At 37.8% G+C, this 17860-nt stretch overlaps 1 protein-coding gene across 2 annotated transcripts; it reads left to right on the top strand.

Annotated features, from left to right (window-relative positions):
* The first annotated feature begins 30 nt into the window (after nt 1-30).
* On the top strand, nt 31-17010 carry LOC4346790 (protein ACCELERATED CELL DEATH 6). Of its 2 annotated transcripts, XM_015756800.3 has the most exons (4): nt 31-662; nt 3009-3548; nt 14686-15227; nt 16027-17010. In XM_015756800.3, exons 1-4 carry the CDS (start codon nt 290-292, stop codon nt 16744-16746), a joined length of 2175 nt encoding a protein of 724 aa, XP_015612286.1. In that variant the 5' UTR covers nt 31-289; the 3' UTR covers nt 16747-17010. The 2 variants fall into 2 exon arrangements, with proteins under 2 accessions (XP_015612286.1, XP_015612288.1); XM_015756802.3 differs by lacking the exons at nt 31-662; nt 3009-3548 and adding an exon at nt 11677-11824.
* The last annotated feature ends 850 nt before the right edge of the window (nt 17011-17860 follow it).

The following is a 17860-nucleotide window of genomic DNA, read 5'->3' as shown; positions in this document are numbered from 1 at the left end:
GAAAATATTATCATGTTTTTCTGTAAACTTAATCAAAATTATATAAATTTGACTTAGAAAAAAAGTTAAAGCTCTTACGAAATGAAGGGTGTACATGTTTGGGCTTTGGACAACTACATCTGTATATAAGTTTGCCCTCAAATCTGAGTTTAAGTGCACCACCTTGTGGCCCTCCAGCGCGCGCATATATATATATATATACCAGCCTTTCCCACATAGATCATCCAACCAATAGCTAACCACGAAAGTGCAAGTGAGACTAACCTTGTACCTGTAGTGAGTACTGGTGATGATGGCTGCGAGTAACGGAGAGGAACCTCCTAGCACATCCATGGCAACAAGTTCTTCTCCATTGCCCATGGTCGCTCAACTGATGGTCACCACAGACCGTGCTGTAAGCCAGCAGCTGAAGGATCTAGTGAATAAGGAAAACTCCACTACCATGGTGGCGGCGTTGTCCTTAAGTAGAGAGGCTTATGAGGTGGCGATGGCGTTGAAGAACGGGGAGGAGCATCGGCAAGGGAGATGCAGCGGCAAGGGAGATGCAGCGGCAATGTTGATGATGATGGCGTCCAAAAAAGAAGACGCCGCAAAGCCTTCCACTGCGTCCATGAACCCCCTGTTGCTATCACTAGCATCGCAGGGTCGTCTAAATGATTATGGTAGTATTCTTTCCTTACAGAGATTAAGATTTACTAAACGGTGTGTTTCATATGAAATATATATATATATATATATATATATATATATTGCTTTAAAATATTAAATATATCTATTTGTTAAGTTTTCAATAATTAAAACTTAATTAATCGTGTGTTAATATATTCTGAACATGGAAGCAATATATAGCTGCTGCTCGAGCATTTCCTAATGATCTCCAACGGGACTCTTCGGGTAATGGATCTAATAATAACTAGGCGATTCCCATGCTCTGAGGAATTTTATACTTTATAGTTCTTGAGAAAGTATCTTGAGATATCTAAATTTTATGTTCTTGAGAAAGTATCTTGAGATATCTAAATTTTATGAAAAATTTTTTAGTACCTTAGTAGCTAGTACCTATAGGTACCAAATTTAAACTCGAAAATATAGTACCTCTAAATACTTTCTCAAAAATGGTAAAATTACCCATGTTATAAGAATTATTATGTAATCTTTAATATTTTCTTCAACAGTTGAGCAAGGAGTAAACATGATATTAGTCATTGATAGCAAATAAAATTGTTCTGCCAAGTCATATTTACAGAGAAATAAAGTTAATAGACTCAAAGAAGATTGTAGATAAAATATTAGGTTGTTGACCAAAATTTACATCGCAAGAAGCGGGAGATAGAAAAAATGATGAAAATCAAGGATTAATTAGTACTAATCATAAAAAACTAAATAATTTCCCATGCTTTGATATGGAATATATGGATGAATCACTAGAACGGTAACCACCATCTCAATCAGGCGGCAACCCCCATCTCAGTCGGACATGGCGTCCGTCACAGCCTAGAAATCACAGATGTGAAAAGTTATCTCAATCGGACAAACGGCTGTCACTAATGAAGCTATCTCAATCAGGCCTCAATTAAAGCCCGTCACTGATAGCCTTGAACCAGACGACCAGTCAAACTATAGCCCATCACGGCTGACCTATCTCAATCGGGCCACAACTAGCAAATATCTCTTATTTGGTTTATAAACTATAAAATAGATATGTAAAATTTGTGAACAATGTTACTAACACTTTGTCTGACGAAGAAATGAAAAAAATAAAAATTATAGATCTTGATGAGTTATACAACTTTGTTGTTGATGACTTTTTAGTTGAAATCATTTAGTATTTGAAAATGTTGTTTGAAGTTGTCATATTTTCAAATTCAAATTCAAACTGTTCAAAAAAAAAGTTATATAGAAAAATAACCAAAATAAAAGTTATAGATCTTGATAAGTTATACAAATTTGTTGTTGATGACTTTTTTAGTTGAAATCATTTAGTATTTGAAAATGTTGTTTTGAAGTTGTTATATTTTGAAATTCAAATTCAAACTATTCAAAAAGAGTTATATAGAAAAATGACCAAAATAAAAGTTCTAAATCTTGATAAGTTATACAAGTTTGTTGTTGACAATTTTTCCATTTGAAATCATTTACTACCCGAAAAAATAATAAAATGAATTATTATACTGCAGTTAATTATTTTGATATAGGTCAACTCACAAATATAAACATTTCATATGAAAAATGGAAAAATACTAAGTCATATTAATCGGGCATTACTATAGTTAACGGATGAGTCATGTGTGACAGGCCTAATTATTATCGATTGAGATATGGTCGCACGTACATGTTAGATGGGCATAAAAATCAGGCCCGCCACTGATGACCTCTATCAGTGACAGGCCGTAGTTTAGGCCCGATTGAGATAACGATCCATATCTCAATCGGGTCTCAAGTTGGCGCCCGTCACGGATGATCATCAAGTTTAGCCCCGATAGAGATAATGTTCCATTTCTCAAACTTGAGGCCCGATTGAGCTATGGAACGTTATTTCAATCGGGCCTAAATTACGGCCCGTCACTGATAGGTGTCATCCGTGACGAGCCTGAGTTTTATGCCCATTTAATATGTCTATGCGACTATATCTTAATCGGACACTTTTTCGGCCCGATTGAGATGACTTTCTAGTGACGGCCTACTAATTCTAGGCATGTTAGAGACCGTCACAGATGAAAGGTTTTGTACTAGTGAATATACATGTCAAGTATTATAAAAATGATGACTATATATGTTAAAATATTTTAGAAATGATGTGAGAGGTGATGATGATTGGATATGTTTACATGTTGATTTATAGAATTTAATAAATTATAAATGATATTGTATGTATGCATTAGCTTTTTTATAACTAATATTATTGCTAGTAGATAATAATGTGGTATCTTTATATATTATGTTTAATATTTAGTGAGTTATAACTCTGGAAGGTATAGATATGACGACGCAGCAAGCTTCTGGTGCAGATGCAGAGTCGGGCATGGATCTGGACGGGGTCACCACTGAAGGGAACACTGCACTCCATGTTGTGGCCACCTGCGGTGATGGCCCGGGCTACTTGAGGAGTGCAGGCGTCATCTACAGCAGGTCCCAACATCTCATGTTAGTGCAGAACAACAACGGTGACACACCTCTGCACTGCGCTGTCCGGGCTGGCCATTCCAAAATGGTTGATCATCTAATTGATCTGGTTGAAACTAAGGACAACTCCCCTAGCAGCGCGAGACTGGAGGAACTCCTGAGAAAGGAAAACTGCCGTAAGGAGACGGCCTTTCATGATGCCGTCTGCATTGGAAATAAGGATATAATCACCAACCTTCTTAAATATTATTCAGAATTGGCCGGCTTCCTTATGGATGCAACAGGTACTTCACCGTTGTACCTAGCTGTCTTGCATCAACAGGTCGACATTGCAAAGTTATTGCATCAAATGACAGACGGGAATCTTTCGTACTCTGGCCCAAATAGACAAAATGCATTGCACGCAGCCGTTCTACAAGACCAAGGTACGTGTGCAATTTATATTTGCTGTTTTGAATTTCATTCTAGCTATATTCCATACTTATTTTGAATCATATATTTGCTTTTATCATAAAGCGACAACTTAATTTGTTTTATAAGTTTATAGGTCAATATGTCATACACAAATGCAAAACTCATGCTTTTGCAAGTTGGGGCCCACAATGCAAGTCATACGCACATATATAGTGGGAAATATTTGTAGCTTTCTAATAAAAATAAAATGGTTTGCTATCGTGTCAATTTCGTTGAAAGTATATAAGATTGATTGAGCGAGAGAGATTGAGCGAGAGAGAGAATTGAACGCAATAGAGCGAATGAGCGGATGTCCTTTATTGATCAATGCGGTACAATTTATAGATAGGAAATGGGTGCTAAGGAGTGCCTAGGGAAGAGGGGGGTGCTAATGGGCGGGTGATCGCTCTCCGTCCCCCTATACTCTACTCTTTCCCTTCCTCCTCCCCTTCTTCTCTTCCTACTACACCATAAATTTAAAAAAAATAAAAAAATAAAGTTGGAAAAATTTATGTATAGAAAATACTATATATAAAAATATTTGAATTTAAATTCAAATTTGAAATGGGTATGTAAACTTTTGACTTATAAACTTTGGGTCTATAAACTAATATTTGAATTCAAATTCAAATTTGAATCGGGTATGTAAACTTTTGACTCATAAACTTTGGGTCTATAAACTTTAGGTGTATAAACTTTAGATGTAAAGAAATACTATATATAAAAAATATTTGAATTCAAGTTCAAATTTGAATCGGATATAATTTAAATTCAAATTTGAATCGGGTATATAAACTTTTGAATTATAAACTTTAGGTCTATAAACTTTAGATGTACAGAAATATTATATATAAAATATATTTGAATTCAAATTCAAATTTGAATCTGATGTATAAACTTTTGACTTATAAACTTTGGGTCTCTAAACTTTAAGTGTATAAACTTTAGATGTGTAAACTTGAGGTGTACAAACTTTAGGTGCATAAATTTACTAAAATAGGAAAGTAATGCGGTGCCAAAAAAGGAACCCACGTGGAGGAGGGGGAGGGGGATCGGATCTGATCGCCCTGAGCGAGCAATCGCCTAGTAGCAATTCCGTAGGGAAGAGGCGTGGTTGCCTTCGGTTGCGATCAATCCTTTTATATGGATGAGATCACCCTATTGTTTCATAATACTCTCCCTTGATCGAATCCAGCTTTGATCATTGCTCTTTCATTGTTCCAGAATATTTGTAAACATAATCTTAGAAATAATTATAATTTATTGTATTAGATACATCAGGTAAACTCCTCAAAAACCCATTGGGAAAATAAGGAGAAGAACCGTGATATATAGTTAACTATTTTTAGACTTTATGAGTAAAGCTCATAGTATGGTCCAAAATTAGTATAATGTCTATAGTTATCATTTAGTAAAAACCCTAGTGGGGAAAAGCAAAATGATAAGACATATAACTTATGTTGATATTACCTCGTTAAAAACTTTGGATGAGAAAATATAAAGGGTAAAACTCATACAAAGGAAAAATAGTATAATATGACGAAAATAGGTTATTTCCCAGAGAGAGTTACTCCCCCTCAATCCTGCAAATTTTTAAGTCATCTCATACCAATTCCTTCGACACATTTAAAAAATATGGAGTATGGCAGAGATTTTATGAATAAATCAGCGAGATTATCACATGACTTAGTTTGCAAGATGTTTATCTCTCCATGTTGCTGAAGCTCATGAGGATAAAATAATTTAGGAGCAATATTCTTAGTGATGTTGCTCTTAATATAACCAGTTTCCATCTAAACAACACAAGCGGCATTATCTTCATAGATAATGGTAGGTGATTCTAATGAACCAATACCACAAGATGTTAATATGTGGTTAATCATTCTGTGAAGCCATAAACATTCACGTGATGCCTCATATAATGCAATTATTTCAAAATGATTTGTGGAAGTGGCTACCAGTGTCTGTTTAGAAGACTTCCATGAAATAGCAGTTCCACCTTGTAAAAGTACGAATCCTGTTTGTGATTTGGCATTGTAGGGATCAGATAGATAGCCAGCATCAGTATACCCAATTAAGGTCGAATCTTGGTTCTTTTTAAAGAAAAGTCTAAGATCTCTTGTGCTATTAAGATATCGAAAGACATTCTTAACTCTAGTCGAATGGCGTTTGGTAGGAGCAGCGATATATCTTGCTAATAGATTTACCGAGAAAGCAATATTTGGCCTCGTACTATTTGCAAGATACATAAGTGCGCCAATAGCACTAAGATATGGAAAATCAGGTCCAAGCACATCCTCACCATCTTCCTTTGGTCTAAATGGGACTTTCTCCACGTCTAGAGATCGAACCACCATAAGGGTTTTGGAAAGATATGACTTGTCCATATATTGAATTTCTCCAAAATTTTCTAGGTATATGCACTTTGGTGCACAAGGATTCCAGAAGGTAAATGCTCAAGTTGTATACCTAAGCAAAATTTGGTTTGACCCAAATTCTTCATCTCAAATTCCGTCTTTAAATGATGACGTGCTTCATTAATATCTTGTGTATTGCCAATGATGTTAAGATCATCGACATATACCGAGATAATACAAAATCCTGTGGGGGACTTTTTGATAAGGACACATGGGCAATCATCATTTTTAGTGTATCTCTTTAGTGAAAGGAATTTACTTAATCGGTTGTACCACATCCTGCCCGATTGTTTTAAGCCACAAAGTGACTTCTGCAACTTAACACAATACATGTTACGATTTACCTTCTGATTCGGCATGTCGATTCCGTCAGGAACCTTCATGTAAATATTAGAATCAAGTGATCCATAAAGGTATGCTGTCACTACGTCCATCAACTGCATAAATAGACGATTTTGTACTATCAATGATATTAAATATCGGAAAGTTATACCACCCATAACTGGAGAGTAAGTTTAGTTGAAATCAACGCCATGTTTTTGCGTAAAACTTTGTGCTACAAGCCTTGCTTTATATCTCACCACCTCATTGTTTTCATTCCGTTTCCAGACGAAAACCCATTTGTATCCCACAGGAAAGATACCACGAGGAGTAGGCATTACAGCCGAGAATACATCTCTTTTGTAAAGCGAGGCTAATTCTGCGTCAGTTGCGTCCTTCCATTTGTTCCAGTCAGAGCGCTTTTGGCACTCTTTTATAGACCTAGGTTCTGGATCAACTTGCAGGCAATCAGCAATTTATTCAGAAAAATTAATGTCAACAATTGTAGCTCTTCTATCAAAAGATTCTCCAGTTTCCGAGTAGTTGATGGCAATTTCATCAACCCTTATAGACTCATTGTGATTTCCCAAAACAATGTGTCTATGGTCTTCTGAATTCCTAGTCTCAGCATTATGCACAACTGGGCTAGGTTGCAGATTATCACGATCTGCTTGATACATAGTATCAATTTGGTGTGTACCAACTTAAGGTTGGTTTGCATTTATTGTCTTTCTTTTCTTGCTAGCAACTGTATCTCGCTGAGTGGCCAAACTTCTTCCTCTCTTTTTAGTGAGTGGAAGTTGAGTGGTTTTATTTGGTACCTCCACTCTTTCTAGCGCATTCTGAGCAGGAATGAAAGATTTAGTAACACCTTTATAATTAGTAAATGCATCTGGCAGGTTATTTGCAAGTCTTTGCAAATGTATAATTTCCTAAACTTGAAGTTCAGTTTCAGTAGTGCGTGGGTGTGAGGCTGGAATACCCTGGGCATCCCAATCAATTTCCTGTCATTCTTTCTGGTACTTGAAGTCTCCCGCTAATGCCGGGAAATTTTCCTCATCAAAGATAGAGTCAGCGAACCGGGCAGTAAATAGATCACCTATTAAGGGTTTTAAATACTTTATGATCGACGGAGATTTAAATCCCACATAGATCCCCACTTTCCTGTGTGGGCCCATAGCGGTACGATGTGGTGGTGAGATCAGTATGTATACAATACAACCGAACTTACACAAATGGGAAATACTTGGAGGATTTCCACGTACTAACTGCATTGGGGAAGTTTCACGATATGCAGTTTCCTCAATGCAGTTGGTCGTAGTTGGACAAGGTCAGCAGTGTGCAGAACTACATGACCACAACACAACGAAGGTAATTTGCAGTTTATCAATAATGGTCGGGCAATAAGCTTAATTCTTTAGATCAATGATTCAGCCAAACCATTTTGTGTGTGGACATATGGAACAGAGTGTTGAACCTGAATTCCCAATGCCATACAATAATCATCGAAAGCATGAGATGTAAATTCGGCAGCGTTGTCTATACGGATTGATTGAATCCTATGTTCAGGATAATTTCCCTTCAGCCTTATAATTTGAGACATTAGTTTGGCAAAGGCATGGTTTCGTGTCGATAGAAGACACACATGAGACCATCTAGTAGATGCGTCAATCAAAACCATAAAGTACCTGAACGGTCTAGATCTTGGCACCATAGGGCCACAGATATCTCCTTGAATGCGTTCAAGGAATTTAAGTGGTTCGGCTCTAATTTTGAGATAAGATGGTCTCAAAATCAGTTTCCCAGTAGCACATGCTGTGCATACGAAATCAGAGTATTTGGGAAATTTGTCAGTGATCAAATGATGACCAATAGAATTGTCAATAATTTTTCTCACCATCCCGATACCGGGTGCTCAAGTCGATCATGCCAAGTGTGGAATGCATCAACATTTTAAAAAATCACTTTGTACACAACATGTGCAATGGGCTTAATGTATGTATAGTACAATCCCAATGTGAGAGATGGAATTTTCTCGCAAATGCGTTTGCCATATCCCTTTTGTTTGGTTAAGAGAAGAAATTCTTCTCGATTATGCATATGGGTTTCAATGTGAAACCCAATTTGACGGATATCTCTATAACTTAGTAGGGTATGGGTTGAATCAGGATACAATAAAGCATCCTCGATTGTAATTTGTGTATCCATTGGGAGTGTAATAGTTGCTCGTCCTGAGCCAAATATCACAGTATCGCGCCCAGCGATAGTCAAAACTTTGCCTTCTCTCTTTTTGAGAGCTTGAAAGTATTTGATCTCCCTAAGTATAGAGTTTGTGGTACCACTGTCCACAAGACATAATTCATCTCCAATCGGAGTCATATCCTTAGACATCTATAGTGAAAGAAGAATTGCTTAGTGAAGAATTCTTTATCCACAATATATACATACATACAATAATTAAAACATCAAATACATAGTATGATGTTTACAAATGTTATAAGTACATACTCTAATGACTAGCAAGTCTTACAACCTTATAATATAAGGGAGTTTGTACTTATCTACTTATTACAACCAATATTGTTTTGACAAACTATAGGATATCAATATAATGTCTCAAACACACTGAGATTAAAGCAGCTTTATCTCTAAGTGGGGTGCACTGCGATCATAGTAAATCTCCAACTGGGTCCGTTGAGCAGTACTCGATGAGCATGTCATCCATTGCAGAAAGTGCCGCGGTATCCTCTAGGAGAAGAGCGAGGTTGTTCTCTGGTTCAATAGGAGCCTGGTGAGAACTTTCAATCTCAGGTTTTTCTTTTGTAAGATTGAAGTGAGCTTCAACCTGGTGAGAACTTTCAATCTCAGGTCTTTCTTTTGTAAGATTAAAGTGAGCTTCAAATCTTAGTTCTTTAGAAGATTTATTTTTCTCCTTTAGGGATTTCTGATACATGAGAACAAGATGTTTTTGGGATGCGGCAATCTTTAGTGACATGATAGTCAGATCCACACTTGTTGTAATGCCTGTTGCTATTTGCCACGAGGTTGTGGTGCCTGACCTTTCCCTTTTCCTTTCTGTCGACCATTGGATTTGCGCCTGTTGTTGCGTTTGCGTTGTCCAGTTAGATTCTTAGGGTTATTCGAGGAATTTCTCTTGAATCCTTTTAGTGCGATACTATTGGTTCAGTATCCTGTCCTTTGGAAACATAGTTGATAGAGTTTTCTCTATCTTCTCTGCTTCCGTTGGCTCTTTTTCGCAAAATCCTGTAGGCGTAAATGAATCCACTCATAATTAGCCTCAGGCCAAATGAGTTCCTTTTGCTGATCATAACGCTCTTTTAGAGCTTTCTATAGGTTGAGAGGGCTCGTCTCCAACATGTACTCATGTTTGAGATCTTTATAGATGTAGAGCCTTAGAAGGAAAATGGCAATATATAGCTTTCTGTTCTCAACTAGTGGATCCCAATCATTGGGTTCCTAAATTGTATTTGAAATCCCACGAGAACAAAAATTTATTTTGATATCGGAAGCCCAAATTGGGTAGTTACTCCCATCGAGGGCGAGTTCGTCGAACTCTATAGTTGTCATGTCCCTATAATCATGATTAACATTATTTATTTACAGAGGTAAATTAATAAAAACATGACATTGAGGTTGTAATCTCAATGCGAAATGTAAGACTTCATATTTTGTAATGTTTCGAAAAGATGTAGGTTATAGACCTGATAATTTGAGTTAGAATTCGAAATTAGGTGGCACAATGTGGATAATCTCCAAGTAATTAAACAGTGGAGTAGATCTCTTAATAGTGGGCAAGTTATACTTGCTGCCTAAAACATGATCTCTAGGCAAATATATTCTGGTGAATATACCGCAGCCAATGTTTAGGACTCCACTACCTTGTGTTTATCCAAATTTCAAATAATCTCATTTTTCAAAACATATTCTCGGAAAATACCACATGTGGGTAATCATCGTGAGATGTAGACCTCTGTGTGATAGGCGAGATACTCGCTGCCTAGGTTATGACCAGTGTGGCCAATTTGTAGGACTCCACCGGGTAATCATCTCAAAATGTAGAACACTTAATGATGGGCAACATACTTGCTACCTAGGTTATGGTCACGATGACCAAAATATAGGACTCCAGCTACATGTGATTAATTTCCGAGTCAAAATGTGTAGTGGAACATGCATTAAATCCTCCATTAATCATGTTGTACATAATTAAGAGAATTTGCTAAATTAAAGTACAAAATTTAAAGAATTTTGTAAATTAATGAAGCGAGGAAGTAGAGCATGTCTCAAAATAATATGCAAAAGGCATTTAATTAAGACAACATGAAATTTAGTGAAGCAGGGTATTTGAATAAACACCTATGTTAAGTAACATATAACACCAGTGGTCTTACATTGTAATTTGTACAACTGATGAACTGCTTGTACTAAATTAAATAAAACACAGGGACTAATATGAAATTGCTGCTAAAATAAAATTAAAAACTAAAATAAAGGGGTAAATGGGTGGTGGGCCGAAATCAATAGGATTCGGCCCACCACCGCTAGAGTGTAGCCGGCCCATCAGGCCCGAGAGGAAAAGGGCGTAGGGGGGCTTGGGGGGGGGGGGGGTTAGGGTTACCCTAACCGCCCCCGCGGTTTGTGCCGCCGCCGCCGCACATGATGTCGCCGAGGCGGCGCCGCCTCCTGCACCTCTTCTGCCGCCACCGTCCATTTCGGCGCCTCCTTCTTCACCACTTCCAGCGCCGTTTCCACTGCCGACTCCCTCATCCACCACCGATTCCTTTTCTGCCGCACCTTCTTCCCCTGTTACACCACTGCCGGCGCCTCCATTTCTGCCGCCCTCACCGCTATAGTCACCGCAGCCCCCGTCGTCCGCCGACAGCCCCCTCTCCTCATCGGAGTAAGAGTCCGGTCGGGTTCGGACGCCGTTCTCCCCACTCCATTTGAGAGCGTGCAACTCGGGGAGTCGTGAGGAATGGCGCGGGCGGAAAGTAGCGGGGAGGCTGGGTGGCAAGCGGCGGCTTCACCAGCATGGTGGCGAGACTATGATGGAGGGTAGAAGGCCGGCTACCCCGTGCGCGTGGTGAGAGTTCCAATCCCCGAAACCCCGGCGGCGCGGGATCGGGGGAGCAGCTCCGACGAGGTGAAGGTGATGGCGGAGCGGCGACGAACGGTGCCGGTGGCGACTCCATCTCCAGTGGGAGGGAGCACTGCTCGCCGGCGGGTGTCACCACCGCAATCCATCCATGGTGCCTGGACCTGGACGCGGCGGGGCGCCGGTGCCATGGCGGGCGCTTGTGGTGGTGGAGTCGGAGGTGTAGCAGCGACGGCAAATGCTGCGCCGAGGATGGTGGCGGCGGCCACCAACCCTAGAATGGTGCCCGGCATGGCGATGGTGGCGACTCCTCGAATCGACAGAGGAGGTGGCGAAGGCGATGGGTGCGGTCTCGGCGAGGGAGGCCGAGAACGGCATCGAGGATGAAATCAAGGTAGACATACCTTATGCGCTTCCTTAGTTTCTTCTGTTCTTCGCTTTTTCTTGAGATAAAAAGCAATCGGATTTCTTCTCTTCGCTTAGAGCTAAGTGCTGATAACATGTTGAAAGTGGGTAAGATTGATTGAGCGAGAGAGAGAATTGACCACAATAGAGCGAATGAGTGGATGTCCTTTATTGATCAATGCGGTCCTTTATTGATCAATGCGGTACAATTTATAGAGGGGGAAGAGGTGGCAACTGTAGACGCGTCCGTTGCCAAGGAGCGCCTAGGGAAGAGGCGTGGATGCCTTCGGTTGCGATCCATCCTTTTATATGGATGAGTTCACCCTATTGTTTCATAACAAATTTTGTGAAATACCTTACTATAAATTTGTAACAAACTGGCAGTTTTAACCAAATAATTGTCAATATATGTAACAACATTAGCATTTGATAAGGGAAACATGACATCACTGCTACAGAGTACCCATAGATACCGGATGGGAACTTCTTCTCAACTGGCACCAATTTAGAGACATATTTCACAAAGGTGTACTAGGTTTTTAAAACTAACACCTAAAAAGATGTGCCAGTTTTCCATGGTAAAAGAAAAAGAATAGCCGGCTCTCTACCGGCTCAAATGGATGCAACCCTGATTATTGCCGCCGTTATTAACAACTTGATCATTAAAAGGAAAGTCAAGCGCAATTACCAAAATTAGAGCAGGAAAAATGGATCTTCTAAAAAAAACAAACAATAAAAAGATGTAACTACACAGAGACCGCACCCTATATTGTCTTAACCAGAGACTCATCTTTAGATCTGGTTGCCTACTAGTAAACCGAATAATACATGCCTTTTTTTTCTTCTTATAGATTTTTCTTTTAAATTACTTATCTATCCATAATCCGATTACACCATTGTGTTTGTTGCAATTAAATTTGTACAACAAGATCTTACATGACTATATTTTGATAAAAGAAATAAATATATATATATATATATATATTGTAAAATATTTTTATTATATAAATAAGTTACTTTTATCATATATATAAATTACTTTTCGATTTGATTAAATTACTTCTTATACATTCATGATGTTGTGAATATATTGTTTATTTTATTATCATTTTTGGTCAATTCCGTAATTTGTGCTAATTAAATTTAATTGCTAGATAAACTCATGTTTTTATCTCCATAACGGATTTACTTTTAATATCATCACAAAGTTACTTTCTTTTTTTTAAGTTACTTCTATAATATATGTAAATTATTATTTTAAGTTACTTCTATAATATAATATATGTAATTACTTTTATGCTTTATTGAATTTACTTTTATATGTCGAAGAAGTAGTTTAGTGAAATTTAAAATTAATTAAGGTATATTATAAGAGTAATTTATATTTTTTTCATTAAAACATAATCATGTGAGATCTTGTTATAAAACTTTAACTTTTATGAACACAACGGTGTAATTGGATCATAGATCGGATAAGTATTTTAAGAGAATTTTATTTGAAGCACATGTGATAGGAATATATTTTTTTCTACTTGCTTGTTGGACTAGCTAGTACTATAGTGAAGGTATATTGTTAGGGCCTCTCGTTAGCATTAAAACAAGATGCCTCTTGATTTAGATTTTACCAAAAAAAAAAGGTTCGTATGGAGAAAAAAAAGGAGAAAACTTTTGGGAAGGAAAAGAATCACGAAGAAACAGCGAAACCAAGAAATTCCCACCTCAACCAGTCAAATAATAAACAAAATTAGCTTAATTGGATCCATGCCTTTACAAATTTGCCTATTCAGATAAATGACATTAAAATTCGTCTATTAATAGTCGTATCACTAAAATTTTACAAAATTGGACCGTGCCACTGTCTTCACGTTTTCCATCAATATCCTTTATTTTCCATCTTCTTCCTTCTTTCTCTCGTCTTCTTCCTAGAAGAAGAGGGCATACAATCACGAGCCATAGAGAGCCATAGCCACAAGCCACGTTAAGAGATAGCCAACAGGAAGACAATCGCTAAGAGATAGGACAACTGTAGTTTCCTATTGCAAAACTATATCCTGATAATTAAATCAATACTTCAACATATCCACCTCATTTAATTAGATGATGCGGTCATATTATCTATATTTTTAATAGATAATATCTTCAAATAAAATATTGTAAAATTCACAAAGACATATATAGTATGAAAAAAATGTTACTTAGTAGAATTTAGAAATTCCAAAAGTAAGATACTTACAAAAACACACTTATGTACAAATGTTATATAGTTTCATAGGTAGCAACTTCATCGTGACACGATATTTTCTTATAAATTCAAAACTCGGTGTTTTTAAGTAATTTTAGTTTACAAGTTATACATTGTTATACGCCACAATGGTAATCCCAAATAAATTTTTTTAAAAAAAACATGTTTACAATAGAATAAGTATAAATATTCGTAATAAAAAAGATGGACGCGCATGTGTGCAAGCTATCTTCCAATTTCATTAAACAAATAAAAACATCCAGCTGCCGCACCAAATTGCACTCAGCGGAAAAAAACACATCCACTGATGCAGAAGAAAAATTGAGAACAAGTACTACGGGGACTTCCCCATACATCGTGAGTAAGCTAAACCTGAGATACAAAGTTAGATAATATAACCTTCTTTATCCACTGTGCACTGTGTGTTTATTTAGACGCGTTAAAGCACGCAATGCAAGATACTTTTCTTTTCTTTTTTACGTTTAAAATGAACAACTACAAGTCCACAACCTAATGTTTTGGCTAATTAAATAATGCTATTTAGTTACTGCAGCGTTAATTTGCTCCCCTTAATAACATAGTTTCACATGAATATACCTTGTATGCAGTGATGACCAAAATGTTGTTGAACTGGAACAATGGCCTCACAGAGCAATCGGACGAAAATGGGAGCACGCCACTCCATTTCGCTGCATCACTTCTACGGAGAGGAATATACAATACGGTCATCCCTGTGCTGAGAGCCAACCCAGTTCAGTTGTATAAGCAAGACTCTGAAGGATTGTACCCCATACACGTCGCTGCCTCCTCCGGTGCCAATCTGACAGTCAAGTCCTTTATTAGAGAGCGACCTGAGATCGCTGGTTTACGCGATTCTAAGGGGAGGACTTTCCTTCATGTTGCCGTTGAAAGGGAAAGATGGAATGTAGTTGTGTATGCTTGCCATACTCAATCGTTGGCTAGGATTTTGAATATGCAAGACAACGATGGAAACACTGCATTGCACATAGCAGTGAAGCATGGGAATAAGGCTATCTTCTGTTCTCTACTGATGAATAAGGAGGTAAACTTAAATATATCAAATAATAAGGGGCAAACTGCTTTAGATATATCGCAGAGTAAGATTCTTGCAGGATATTTCTATGGATGGGTAAGATTACACTTTTAACCCTTTTTGATTAACAAAGAAAAATGAGTAAATTACGTTCATGGTACACAAACTTGTATGGTGGGTGCAAATAGGTACAATAACTTACAAATTGCTTATTCGGGTACAATAACTTGGCTAGTTCATGCAAACATAGGCCAAACCGATCCGCAAAAGTAAAATTGATCTAATATGATACATACTACTGGTGTAATTGTTGTTACACATCAAAATTTTATACTGACACATATTATTACTATTATTCGCATGATACTTTCAAGATTTAGAAAAAAAAACAAAATAATTAAAAATACCTAATCATTAAAATACACTTTCAATGAAAGTGTCGGAACATGAAAATGAAAATTAAAATGTTCTTTTAGTAGTTAATTGTACATATAAAAATTATCTTGGTCTTGAATAGATAAATAAACATTAGACGAGTTATATAGATGATCAATTTTTTCCAAAAAATGAAATAAATATTGTATCCTATACATGAAAAATAAACTTTTGGACATCTAATTCCTCTTTTTATTTGGATTCGAAATAAGATCTCCAAATCATAGTTGTACGTATATGCTGTTATGTCATTATTGTGCACTAATTTAGAACAATTTTACTTGTATGGATCATTTTGGCCCGGTTCGCACCTACTAGCCAAGTTATTATATCAAAGTGAGCAATTTGCAAGCTGTTATATCTATTTGCACCCACCACACAAATTCATGTACCGTGAGTGTAATTTACTCAAGAAAAATAAAGAGTACTGACCTACTGATCCATTATGTTTGCTTTGCAGAACCCTAACAAACTGATATTGCGGGCACTAACGTTTTGCAATGCAAGAGGTGGTTGTCGTCGGGTAGATCACCTGCAGGAACAATATATTATTCATCAAAAACAAGTAGATGAAGTGAGGGAATCGGACAAAATGACAAATTCAACACAAACTTTGGGTATTGCCTCAGTGCTGATTGTTACTGTCACGTTTGGCGTAATGTTTGCCATACCAGGAGGTTACAAAGCAGACGATCACAATAATGGTGGCACACCAACACTTGCTGGAAGTTATATATTTGATGCATTCATCATGGCTAACACAATAGCATTCATTTGCTCGAGCTTGGCTATCATCAACCTCATGTACTCTGGAATGCCTATGGTTAGTCTACCACTTCGCCGTCGGCACTTTAACATATCTCTACTCCTGGCCTTCAGTTCAGTGACAAGTTTGGGTACTGCCTTTGCACTAGGTATGTATTTAGTGCTGGCCCCAGTGACTCGATGCACTGCAATTGCAATCTGTGCAATGATGATGATTGCATCACTGTGCTTATATACGGAGCCTTTAAATGGCGTTCGTTTTGCAATAGCACTATATGTTAGGAGGGGCAATCGGGTATTGCTAGTTATTGCACAGATTCTACTTATTCGAACGCTAATTACATATTGGCCCTGTGTGATAATCTTTGGCTGGGCAGCGATTTCAACAAAAGATGGGCACACAAGACATGGATGAGTCGTCATTAGATGCACCCGACCAGAGAGACAGAGAGATGACCAAAAGTATGTAGTAAGTTTGAAATTTAATCTATATTTGTAGTTGCCAATCATTATTCACGTGATATCTCTCCAGAATTAATATTTGATTCGAAAAAATATGTAGCTACATGCTGTGCTCAGCTCAGATATTGTAATTTCTTTTTGTTATTTCTATTTTTAACATTCAGACCCTGTTAATTTCCTTTTATTAAACCATCATGGTACGTACTGTCAATGAATACTTGAGGCCTGTTCGTCACTTTTATGTGACACTTCAATATCTAACAGACAACCTAAGCTGCAAACCGAATGTTTCTGGTATATGTTTGCATCAGCGATTGTGAATTTAACTAACAAATCATTCTCCAAGGCCACATTAATAAAGCACGGATTTCTCTTTTAGGTGTACGATATTCACACTATGCTTAGAGAGGTTGATTAGAGCCTCTTTGTCCACGTGAATAAAACATTAAATCATCATCGAATTGGCTGTAGTTGACCTTAACAAAGTTATTCTAGATTAGTTGGAATGTCCCAAATAATTCTACGGGTCTTTGTATGGATTTGTACATATACCTAAGTTGAACAAATATCCTGAAAGGGGAACAGCGGAACAGCCACATTCACAACCATCGGCAGTGAAACATGACTTCATGGGATCTCATCTGATCTAAAAGCCAAGCATCACATTCTAACAAACAACAACCGAGAAAAAAATACAGTAAATCGTAGTACATCTAACTTCTAAGAGACTAGTTTAACCAAACAAACTGGAAAAGAAAAAAAAACTCACATCATTGTGCGAAGATGTAGTAGTAGAGTACTAGAGTTACCAATCGAGCTCACACGAGAAATCTTCCACCAAGATCGTCTTCTCCACAGCAACCACCACCACCTCCATCTTCTTCCCCTCTTCTCCATTGCCTTTTGCGCGATCCGAACCAGCGATTCCTTCCCTGATCCCCTCGACGTAGCCATTGTGAGAACCAAGCTTCTCGTCCCGCTCCTCCCCGACCACCAGAACCCTATCCTCCTCGTCCCCGCAGCCTCCGACTCCGCCGCCGACCACCATGACCTCGTCGGCGCCGCTC

Source organism: Oryza sativa, chromosome 9 (genome assembly GCF_034140825.1).
Source record: "Oryza sativa Japonica Group chromosome 9, ASM3414082v1".
Lineage (NCBI taxonomy): Eukaryota > Viridiplantae > Streptophyta > Magnoliopsida > Poales > Poaceae > Oryza > Oryza sativa.
This window is presented reverse-complemented; position numbering and strand designations above follow the sequence as displayed.

Coding starts and splice junctions, on each gene's coding strand:
- LOC4346790 (XM_015756800.3), top strand. CDS start 290: ATGATGGCTGCGAGTAACGGAGAGGAACCTCCTAGCACATCCATGGCA. Junction 3,549..14,685: donor AGCCGTTCTACAAGACCAAG/GTACGTGTGCAA, acceptor CCTTGTATGCAG/TGATGACCAAAATGTTGTTG. Junction 15,228..16,026: donor CAGGATATTTCTATGGATGG/GTAAGATTACAC, acceptor TTTGCTTTGCAG/AACCCTAACAAACTGATATT.